The sequence below is a fragment of the Parus major genome, chromosome 12 (assembly GCF_001522545.3).
Source record: "Parus major isolate Abel chromosome 12, Parus_major1.1, whole genome shotgun sequence".
NCBI lineage: Eukaryota > Metazoa > Chordata > Aves > Passeriformes > Paridae > Parus > Parus major.
This window is the reverse complement of record NC_031781.1, coordinates 1065274-1077322: the sequence shown is the minus strand read 5'-3', so window position 1 is coordinate 1077322 and position 12049 is coordinate 1065274. Positions and strand designations below refer to the sequence as shown.

Sequence of the window (12049 nt, the reverse complement as noted above, 5' to 3'; positions counted from 1 at the left end):
AAGTAAATCACATTTACATGATGAATGGAAGATTTTTCTTCTTTATAAATCAAAATTTTCTCTTGGACCAGGCTTGATCTGATTATATATATGTAAATATACTAGCTCTAGCTATACTAGTTTTACCCTTTGTATTCCTCCAAAATCCATTACTTTTCCAGCTAGCTTGGAAGCCTTAACTTTGCACATCTCAGGTAAGTTCATGTCAGAGCTTTGCAAGTAGCTATGCATTTTACAAGGCCAACAAGGGCAGAAGGTCCAGGTGGAGCCCTGGAAAAAACTAATTTATCTTAAAGCTGCTGCTCCTTACACTTGAAGTGGTCTTTGCTTTCTAAGTAAACTCCTTCAATTTCACTGAGATAAACATGAAAACAGCTGTACAAATTGTGACTCCATTTGAGGACAAATCAGACTGGTATGATTCCCAAACCTAAACAAGCTGGGAATCCTCATCTGTAAAGCCTCATACAAGACTTGAACTGTGAACACTCAGGGGATTAATTCATTCTAAAGCAGAAGAGCAGATTTCTTGCTATTTTAAGTCTGTGAGTCATGTTTCTACCTGCAGTAGCATCCCTTCTCTGGCATGAGGACCAGGGGTGCAGATCAAGAAGCTTTCACTGTATCCAAAGCTCCAGATTCAGCTTGGTTTGCTCTTTCCCCACAAGAGGCAGCAATTCTTTCTGTTCCTCTTTACAATAATCCCCCAACTTTCAAACTTCTACTTTACTCTGTTTCAAGACCTTTAATACTGTTGTTGGCAATATTATTCCCAAAAGACATATCTCAGGCACTGCAATGCTCCTTTGCAGGTTTAAAGAGGTCTGTGACATCTACAGAGGTGGCTGTGCAAAACAGAGCTATGCCTGGGGAAAGAATAAAGAATATTTAAGCACATGAGTGGCTCCCAACTGATTCCAGACATTCAGACACCAATAATGAAGCTCTGGAAGAGATTTTCTTCAGAATTGTAGTGTATCCTATGTAAACCAGAATTAACAAGAATGTTGGATTAATATTAAGAAATACTAATTAGGACTTTTTTCCTAATTTTTGTTCTGCAAAAAGTTGGATGCAAATTGAAGTATACAAATGAGAATGGCAAGCCCTTGAAAAAAGGAGTAACTGTTGTTGTTTGTAGTCTCATTCCAGACAGTAAATCCTGGTTTTGGAATGTAAGATAAATAACCTTGTCCTTTTGCTTTTTGACACTTTATTGAGAGATTTATCTCACCCCTGAAATAGCTGAGGACACTAACCAGTAAATTTAACTGTCACAGAATTGACTATCAGTGCCAAAGGCAGCCTTTTCCCCTAACAGAATAGGATCTCACTAATAATATCACCAGAGGCTCAAGATCCAGTTTGGCAGGACATGGACAAAGTACACAGCAACTGAAGCAGAGGAGCTCCTCCAGCTTCCATCTGTGGCTTTGCATGACTGTCAGGTGGGGCCTGCAAAATCAAACATCATTGAGTTTGCACTGAACACAGGTGATTCATGTCCATGGATTATTATTGGTGCTGTACTGCAACAATCAGTTGGGTAGTAGGAGAAATTCTCAATCATACTGTGTAAGGGGTGCTCTCAGCTTCTCAGCCTGCCAACTCTTAGATGACACACGTTGTTTCTGAGGAAGGTTGTGGTGACACTGGTGGTTGGGGTCTTTTTCCCTAGGACTGAGATTGACAAGAGAGAGGCTGTTTTCTTCTGTTTGGGCTCAGCTGTTAATTGTTTTTTATCTATATTATGTATATACAGAGTACAAGGAGCTACATACACTAAGAAAGAAAGGTGTAAAATGCAGAACAAAGAATCTCTCTTAGGTCATTAATGTGTCTATTTATCTAATAATCAAATGTTAAGTAAGTTATTTTTTTAGTGGCTTAATGTCTTGATGCCTGTGTGCTGCACTGCAGATTTTTTCATTCAATCACTTATTATTACTTAAAAACCCAAAGAAGAGGAGGAAAGAAGAAGGACAAGAAGGAGAAAGAGACAATGCCCAAAAGTCTTCATCTTAGATTTACTTATTAATATAACTAAAACTCCAAACTCTAACTTTTTTACCTAGTGATTTAAGAGATCTCTAACTTACACACTCACATTATTAGTTTCTTAATTTTAAAAGCTGTCTCTAGAGTTTTAGGCTAAGCTCAGTGCTCTCCCGGGTGTCAGAGCCAAGCACCACAAATAAAGGCCTATTTTCTGTGTGTGACTTCAACAGAAGGTCAAAGAATTTAAACTTCTCTCCCTTTCTTCCCACTCTCCTTGCCCAAGTGTGAGACAATCTGGCTTGGTTTGTGTGGCTGCAGGGCTTGCACTGGCCCTTGGCTGAGGCACAGCTTGTGCATCAGTTGAGAATTTCTGCAGGTGAAGCTGTTCTCTCTGCTTGGCTTTTCAAAGCACTTTCCCCAGACCCTGACTCCAGAGAGAGCCAAAGACTGGATTTGTTGCCTTTGTTTCAGTGCCTTGTCTGAGGCAGTTTGCTTTTCCAATGTGTAATTTCATGTCCTGCTGGCTAGGAGGGAAAGCAGGCAGCTCACTGCCTGCAGGATGAGCTGGAGCCTTACCCAGTCTGGGGCTGGAAACAGAGACAGCCAAGGGGGCTGGAGCTCCAAATCCAAGCTTTCAGTCTCTTTGAGCACTATGTTTAAAACATTAGACAAACTTGTTTAAAGCCAAAGGTGCTTCTGGTGACAGGCTGCAAAATGAACACAACTCTAATAACAAGGTGTAGTATTTGTTGATCAGATACAGGGTGAGCTTTACTCTGAAATGCTTTAGAAAATCACAGGGAAAATTGATTTCTTTGACTGTTCCTAGCCACCAACAGATGCTAATAAAAAGAAAACCTTCTTATCACTACAACTACAGCAGGGTAATGGCTGGCTGAATTCAGTTCCATTCCTCCTTCACACAGGAGATAAAACAAAGCTCTGTATAAATGTGTCAAATGCCAAATGCAAAACTGGATATGGGGAATCTCCTTTCAGCACTGTTGTTCTTCAATGCTAAGGAAGCATGAAAGATATTTCTAGTTTGGATATAGATGTTTCTATCCCTTGACTTTCATCCCACACAAATGCTAGCTAATTTCAACAGTACATTTTGAGACAAAAAACTCTTATCAATGTAAGTACTTCAAGCAAAGATAAAACTCTATGATGCTATGACAATGAGCTTCATAATTTTTCAGGCTGAAGAACACCTACATTTTCACAAATTCCTCTATCCCATCAACCCAGAACTAGTTGGGTTTTTTTTAAACAAAAACAAACAACAAAAAAAAAGAGCTTGAACCAGCAATTGCAATATCCAGCCTCTTTTGGAATTCTATGTATTTAAGAGGAAAGTGCTTTCCCTAATGACAGAGTAATAAAACCCTTGACTACACCTGTCTGAAACCTTAAAAAAGCTAAAGCATAACCTAATTGTTCTTGTTTTATCCTCTTTTTTTTTTTGTTAAATATTTGAATGGAAAAGCAATGAGCTTTAACATTTGTCCACAGCTGTATCAGCAGTAAGTCTTACAGGTAACAAGGTAACCTAAAATCTCTGAGGCTTTGTGCCAGATCCAGAATAGCAAATTCAGTTCTGTTGTTGAAACCAAGCCAAATCCTTTGACCCATTTCTCAGCTCAACATATTTAAATTTAGGCTTTCATTTTCCTGTGTGTTAACCCTTATGAATGCCATCTTACCTGGCTGCTGCCTTGCAGATACAGAACAAGAGGCTCATTCCTGGGGATGGTCACCCACACTTTGTACCAAGTCTTCCCTTTCTCAAGGAACTGGAGGTAGCTGCTGAAGAGGCTGTTTTCAGCTGCAAGGATGCTTTGCTTCTGGATGAGGGGGAAAAAAACAAAACAGAGTTGTTTCCATTTCTGTTTAAGTGTGCAAAATACTTAGAATTAAATATAAAATACTCAAGTGGTGCAGAGTCAAATAACTCTTGAGGGCAAATGTTGGATAGGCCATAACTAAATAAAAATTAATAATTATTGCATACAATTAAGAAATAGCATCATTCCATGTGACAGAGGCTGAACCTCCATTCCCAGCAGACATGAAGCTAAATTCAACTTCCACCCAGTAAATTGAGAATGGTAATTAAGATGATGCAGCTTATTTCTTGCTTAGCAAAGTAGGCTGGGAGATTACTTCAAATTAATGCTAAGGGTTTATTAACAGATCCTCTTGTGCATGGATGGAGCCAAATCAGAGCATAAAAAAAAGAAGAAATTGTTGTGTACTGATAGAAAGCAAAGAAAATCAAAATTCCTGTTTGCATTAGGATTTGCACGGAAGTCTCCTGAAGATTTCTGGCAGCTGCTAATAACATTTAAGTGGCAGTCTCCTCAGCTGCTACTAAGCTTGTTAAGAAAGTTTAATGTAAATAGAAGGGAAAGAAAAAGCCTGACTCTGATATTTTCTTTCTATACACTGGCTTTCTTGCATTTTATCTCATCCTTTCAAGATTTAACAAAAAAAAACTGAGCAGCCTGAGTAGAGGATGGGAAAATGACACACTTTTCCTTGAGTTTTTACAGCTTTTTGCTGTAATCTGCTTCCTGAAGTAAAGCCATGGGTCCCATTTCACTGGTTTGCCTCTCAGCTTTTCAGATTAACAGGGCCCTCTCTTCCTGGTGTAGGTGCAGGTTTGCCCCTGAAGCTTTTCCTATGGAAAGAGTGCTGCAAAATTTGTCATGAGATACCACAGACTGCATTGGCACCCATGAAGAGCTCATAATCTGTAGGCACAGCTGGAGTACACACATCACAGAATGGCTTGGCTCAGAAGGGACTGTAAAAACCATCTCATTCCAACCCCCTGCCACAGAGGGGAATAGCTATATTCCATACCATTCCACATGTATACCAGAGCTGAAGGTTAGGATGGGGTCAGGTTCCAGCTCCAGAACTTTCTCTGCACTCTGCAGACCTGGCAGCTCAGGGCAGAGCAAGGCAGACCTGCAGCTTTATCCCACTCTATTGCTGAGATCTTGGATGTGTTTGGGTACAAAACTGACAAAGCCCCCAAGCAAGAGAGCTGCTACATGGAACTAAAAGTGAAAAAACAGATCTTGTTTTTTGAACAGTTACTGTGCACAGCTCAAGATTGGAAATACACCATAATAGAAAGTAGTCAGAAGGTTTTCCTTTTTTGTGACTTTGCAAGCTGAAGCTTAGCTGTCAAACCTGTGTGCATCCCTGTGTGACCAGCATCCTATGATGAATGCTCACCATCTACCATCAGCATCCAGGCTGCAGGTGTGTTCAATGAGAGTTACAGGTCAGAGGATTAAATATCATGGTGAGGCAGAAAAGAAAACCAATTTCATTAGTTTTTAATAAATACACTAAAAAAAGAGAGCCACACAAAGTTTCTTAGGCAAAGACTGTACCTCTGCAGCTAATCTTTTCTTCTGTTCCCCAACTGCTTCCACCCCAGGGCTGCAGGGGCTTGCTGGGAGCTGCAGGAAACACTCTTTACACACTCGATTGTGGCGGCTGTTATCTGCAAGTGCCTTAAACTCAGAGCATTTTGCACAGATCACCTGTAACAGACAGATGGTGTTTAATTAGCCATGTTTAAAACACAGCCCTTTATCACAGAAATTGACTTGCAGAGTGGTTGTTAGTAAAGCAAAATTCTATGAAAGCTAATGTAAACTTAAGATAGAGAGACCAATATAATATTCAGTATATCTACCTCCATTAATAATTAGCATGTTTGTGATCCTATGCCTTATACCAGAATACCAAATTAAAGAAAACTAATGTCTTTGGGGAAATACTGTATGACTAACATCATGCAAGTTTGCTTTTCTTGTCTTTTCTTATAAGACAAAAAGAGCTTATGTTTACAAAGCAATTAGTGCATTTTAATGGTCTAAGAAGGACTGACTTTCAGAGTGAACGTGGCTGACATCTCTCATCAATCAAGGACATCCTGGAGAACTGAGGAATCTGGAAAGCACCAACTATTTTAAGAACATAGTCCAATATATTATCCATTAAAATTGTTTGTGTGCCTCAGCTGCCAAGAGCATGCAGTGGCACATTGGGCCTGAGGAACCAGTGCTTGGAGACAATGCTGGATCTGCAGCTCCAGATCCTGTTTCCATGCTAAAAACTTCTCTAATACACCTGCTCCAGGGAGAGAAACTGTCCCCAGGGTGTCAGCCTGCTGCACATCCATTCTGAATTTCTGTACAATAATAACCACAAACCTGCAGAACACATATATGTTGTTACATGCTTCACTGTAAGACTTTAATTACTATATGAAAAGAACTGCCTTAATTCAGGAAATGTTACCCAAACAAAAGCAAGACAGCATTTTTAGCAACATGATAGTCATTCATTGAGACAAAATAACTTCTTTAATTTGAATGCTATTGCCACACCACAAGGCATTACACAACAAACAATGGTTTAACAATAAATTATTAATGATGTAATTCTTGTTATCTCCCTGTTCCTGGGGGAAAGCCATTATTTAATTTCTTTAGTAACACTGTCTTTGCAAGGGGATATTTTAAACACCCAGAAATGTATTTCATTATTTAAGCAATTATTAATAAAAATGAACCCAGAAGGTTGAAAATCCCAACTCTAGGGTAAAAATGCCTCCTCCAGAGCAATTTAATTTCAATTGCTGAGATTGAGGTTTCTTTAAATATCTTAGCTATACATTTAGATCTCTCTGCAGCTGAAAATTTATCTCTACTTTGAATTACTACTGTTATTTAAATAACAGTTTTCTTAGTTACATTAGGAACACTGAATGAGGTTTCAAGTCATCTTGCAGAAATCCATCTCATCTTGGCCATGGTTATGATTTACAGGAAAAAACCACAAAGGGAATTCAGCCATCAATAAATGGCTCTAGAGGAGGTGGCTGAGGGCCTTCAGTAACTCAGCCCTGCCTCTCTGGAAGAGATTTGCTTTGGTTTTTCAAGCAGGAGGAAACCACTTTTGCACAGCCTTTATTTAGGGAAAGAAATGCAGAATCACAGAGTATGCTGAGTGGGAAGGGACCCACAAGGATCACCAAGTCCAGCTCCTGGCTGCACACAGGGCATCCCCAAGTGTCCCAACCTGTGCCTGAGTGTTGTCCAGACTCTCCTGGTGCTCTGGCACGTTTGGGGCTTCCCTGGGGAGCCTGCTCCACTGCCTGACCACTTGCTGGGGGAAGAACCTCCTTCTAATATCCAACCTAAACCTCCCCTGAAACAACTTCAGGCCATTCCCTCAGTTCCTAGAAAGAGCTCACAGAAAGAGATCAGAGTCTGCCCCTCCTCTTCCTCACAGAGGAAATTGTTGACCCCAGCAAGTCTCTCTTCAGTCTCCTCTCCTCCAGGCTGAAGAGAAGAAGTGCCCTCAGCTGCTCCTCACCTGGCTTTGCCATCTCCATTGTCCTCCTTTGGATGCTCTCTAATGGCTTAATACCATGTTTAATATTGTATGCTCAGCTGTTCATTTTAGAAGAGCTGCTGTCTGGGTGAAGTGAGGCTGTCTGAAAGTCACTGCTTCTGCAAACAAGTTACAACCCCAGATACACACCCAGCCCCAGGAAAAGCACCACCTTTCTTTCTATCCACTGAGGCACTGAATTTGCCTTTAAACATAAACACAAACTAAGACCCTTGCACCAGTTTTGCTCTTTTCCCCCCTCGATACTGAGAGAGTAAAGCAAGTGGAAAAACCTGCTCTGATGACTTGCCATGAACCAGAATGCCTATTAGTCTCTGCACTGGAAAAATACAAAATTGTCTTCAGTGGTCTCTGCAGAAGAAACCCAAGAGCTGAGTGTGCTGGGATACTTACTGCCCCACACTGCTTACAGTGGTGCCGCCTCTTGGTGATGGAGTTAAAGCTCTCACTGCAGCTCTTACAAGACTGTTTCTCTTTGTCTCGCTTGGATTTGGAAGATTTCCTAAAGGAATCACTCTGAAATTAAAAGTACAAGTACGTGATTAAAAAATAATAATTAGAAAATGACAAAATTGTTCATGGAGTTCCACTGACAAAGATGGGCTTCACACCATTCTAGGAAAGAATTTGCATGACTCTGCTGCTTGTCTCAGCTGGAGTTCTCACTCAACCATCAGGGGTTTTGGGGGGACATTATGTGATCTCAGCCCCCTCTCTGTCAGTGAGGAGATGGAGGAATGGCCTCAAGAAAAAGCTTCCCTGCCAGCACTCACCTCTTTCTTTTTCAAGGTACATGTTGACTTTGTGAGTGTGTTGTAAACTTTCCTCCCTTGGTGGGGAGGAGATGTGAAGATTTTGGGGAAAATGGCTTGACTGAAGAAATGAATGGTATTGGGAGTGGACTTTGTGCCACCCAACTTCAAATGCTTAATTTAGGAGTTTTCTTAGGCTCCCTCCCAGCCCAAGATGAAGCATAAAACTCCTCAGGAAGGCAGGGGCACCCACACCAGAAAGATCTGCACTATCTGCTGTTTAGGTGGCCAGGTAAGGTTAGCCTCTAAATCCAAGCTGGTACCTAAAGTCACTCAGCAAACACTACTGGACCATTTCCTGATAAACAGAATATCATTACTGGATCCAGCATAAACTGGACTTCCCATGCCTGGAGGTGTTCAAGGCCAGGTTGGATTCAGCTCTGAGCAACCTCATCCAGTGGAAAGTGTCTCTGCTCACAGTGGGGGTTGGAATGAGATGATTTTTAGGGTCCCTTTCATCCCAAACCATTCCATGATTCTGTGATTAACTTGCCAACACAATGTGCAGATCACAAAAACACAAGGCACTGTATAAAGATGTCTTTAAGTGTTTGATGAATGCCAGCAATATTTCACAGTATTTCTCAACAATATTGTCAGAATACAGTGAGAACATGAGTTTGAAACATTGTTGTTGTAGTTGCAGAAAAGACAATAAATATGAAAAAGTCTTTATTACTTGGCAAATTCCAGTGAGCTATTTTAGAAGAAAGACTTTTTCAATAATATGTTATTTAACTGCTGACACTGAAAAAGAATTTAAAAAAAAACTTCTTTCCATTCCTGTGAAAATGAGGAGACCTTCCTGCACTGGAAGTGCCCTCATCCCACCCAGGGATGGTTCAGGTGACCTTACCACATGCTCTTAACACATCATCTGAACAGAGGGGCTTTTGTAACAAACAAGGACGTGCACTGTAACTCACATTGTCCATTGTGGATAAATTTAAGTCACTTTGCAACTGTGTCCTTTATTACACAAGCTACTTTATTTACTGCTGATGCCTTTTAAAAGGAGTGATAACACAGAGCTGCCTTCACTTCAGCTTCTTGATACTAATGAGCTTGAATAATACACTCACATAAAATCTGTTCAGAGCCAGGATCTACTTCTTTCAGACCAAGCTGCTTTGACTGCTTGCTTTTACTCTACTGCATTTAACTCTCTAAATCATGACAGTTTCCTCCAATATTAAAATTTTGATGGAAAAATGGAATATATCCCAGCAAGAGGTACAACTCTTAGGACTGCAAGATGAAAGCCTGTGGCTAGCCTTCTTAGGTGAGCAGACATCTGAACTTAGTGTACTTATGCTGCCTCCATTTGCTTCTGAAATGCAGGGAAGAATCACCAAAAAGCTGGTAAGAACAGCAAGAAAAGCAGTGGGCTGCTGTTATCATTATTTATTACTCATTATATCGTTGGAGAATCACACAGTCCCAGAATGGTTTGGGGTAGAAGTGACCTTTAAGCCCATCCAGTCCCACCCTGCCATGGCAGGGACACCTTCCACTGTCCCAGGTGCTCCCAGCCCTGTCCAGCCTGGCCTTGGGCACTGCCAGGGATCCAGGGACAGCCCCAGCTGCTCTGTGCTCAGGTATTTCATTCTGTCTGGCCCAGCAAGTAGAAATTCAGCCCCAATGTTGTTCATGTACTCATAAATACTGTCTGATGAGACTCTTACATGAGCAGACACATGAGCTACAAAGCAGTTTTAGTTATTTTCCTTCTCATTATTATTCTCTTACAGGTGTATTTTCCATTTATAAATTAATTACTTGGAGTAACCCACAATGGTGCAGAACATCAGCAAGTGCTTCTGGAAATGCTTACTATAAGTGAAAAAAAATTTTAATTATATAGCAAATTTTGTACTTTGTAACCTTTTAGTTTGTTTCTCTACACACCAACATTATACATGCAAGAATACATGTAAGACAATTTCCATAGGCTCATATTTCCTCCTGCACACAGAAGTCTGAGCATAACCTTCACTAGCAGTGCAGAGCAGCAAGACAATCCAGCAAAAGGGTACCATGATGATGTGGACAAGCAGATGATCCTTCCTGCAGTAGGATTTCACTGTCTGCTTATGCAAATGCTGAAGAAAATCCCAGAAGGCTCTCAAGCAGGCTGAGGAAGAACAGGAAGGCACTCCCAGTTCACTGGCCACCACCACCACCACCAAGTGGTTTGCACGTGAAGCTGTTGAGCACACCATGCATTGCTTGTGCTCTCACTGAGCTGCTACTAAAGGGATGGCAGCACTAAAAATTCATATTTTCTGAAGCTGCAGCTAACATTTTCATTATTCTCATCGATATTATCCATTTTTAGCAACATTAGAGCCCAGAATCAATACTACACAATTTTGGGTATTTTTACCTTTATCATTTTGATCAACTCAATTTTTATTTCTATGTCAGAAATTAAATTTTTTCTTTAAATGCATGATTTAAGGAAAATTACTTAACATACCAAGATATGCTATTCAAATCACTGACAGAACTATTTATAATCAACTAAAAAGATACAATTTGTTAATTCAATTACAAATAAAATTTACATTTCCTGAACATACTTAAGACCAACCAAAATTTTTATGTGGGTTTAGGTTATTTTAATACTACAAAACATCTGTTTTTTTTTTTTTAAGTAGCCCACTAAATACAGCATCTATAACTCAAGGCACAAAACACTAATCACAAAACTGACTACAAATAAGGAAAAGATTGTTTAGTGAAAATATGAAGTAACAAAAAAAATAACCAGCAAGAAGCACACTAATCACAAACACAACTTGCTTTTTGTATAGGTCAGGTTTCTGGCTTGTCTAATGGCTTTGCATTGACACTGTGCATTCTACCAGAAGGTTCCAAGCTTGGCCAGAGGTCTGCTGGAGCTGCTAAATGGCCCCTTTGTTACTAAAATAGCCATGCTAATACATATCATCCTCTAGCATGTCTCTACAGGTAAGGGTATTTTTGGTGGTTGTTCCTGTTGAGGCTAATTTTCAGTAGATTCAACTGACCCTAGGCATTTCCTGAAAGTCTTTTAATCTAGAAGAGAGAGATAAGAATGATAAAAAATAGACCTTATTAAGGTGTAACCCTTGGGTTTGGCTCAGCAGCAGTCATAGCTGTTTTACTGAGCAAAATGAATAATACCTTTGAAAGACTATTTTGCTTTTCTGGCAGCCAATGTCTTATAGGCCAGAGACATACAAAAATACTATCATCTCTTCCTCTGCACTAGCAAAAACATGGAAAGCATAGTGTGGAGGCAGTGATACTCAAAATTTGATTCTGGAGGTGAAATTCTGAGTTATACAATGCAACAGCATTAAACACATAGGTTTCCTGGTATCTTTTTTCCTTTCTTCCTTCAAATAATCAGTGTAACTCCCTATCACAGTTTAAACACATGCAGACAAAACCAACCAACCAACCAACAAAACCACAAAAAAATCCCCATGAAGAACAAACAAACAAACAAAGCCCACACAAACCTTCCTCCCCTCCAAACCCAGTGCTACAAACTGAAGGAATCAATTCTGATGCAGCATGTATCTGCTACCTGAGCTATGTTACTTTAAGAAGTTTCTGCATGATTTGAGAAGAATCCACGCATCCAGCACTGTTAATAAAGTCAGCTTTCTAACCCAGCAAATTGGTTGGAGAGGTTATTTGCTGTTTTTTGTGACACATCTGAGCAGGATTCAAATTCCCTTATGCTGCAAATGGCGAAGGAGGGGCCCAGCACAGCATGAAACCCAACACCTGAAATCCTA

The 12049-nt window shown here is 40.2% G+C and overlaps 1 protein-coding gene across 6 annotated transcripts in view; it reads right to left on the bottom strand.

Moving 5' to 3' along the window:
• Window positions 1-12049, bottom strand: part of FGD3 (FYVE, RhoGEF and PH domain containing 3) — a 95918-nt gene that overhangs the window by 4260 nt on the left and 79609 nt on the right. For 5 of the 6 annotated variants that reach the window (XR_001523893.3, XM_015640820.3, XM_015640819.3 and 2 more), the window contains exons 16-18: window positions 7837-7959; window positions 5409-5561; window positions 3705-3845 (exon numbers count right to left, since the gene is read on the bottom strand). Coding sequence is in view for 5 of the 6 variants with exons in the window: in XM_015640820.3 (XP_015496306.1) it covers window positions 3705-3845; window positions 5409-5561; window positions 7837-7959 (417 nt within the window). In the remaining variant the exon portion in view is untranslated. Of the gene's footprint in view, window positions 1-145; window positions 1681-3704; window positions 3846-5408; window positions 5562-7836; window positions 7960-12049 lie in introns of those variants that run through there. The other variant, XM_015640822.3, reaches the window with a different exon arrangement.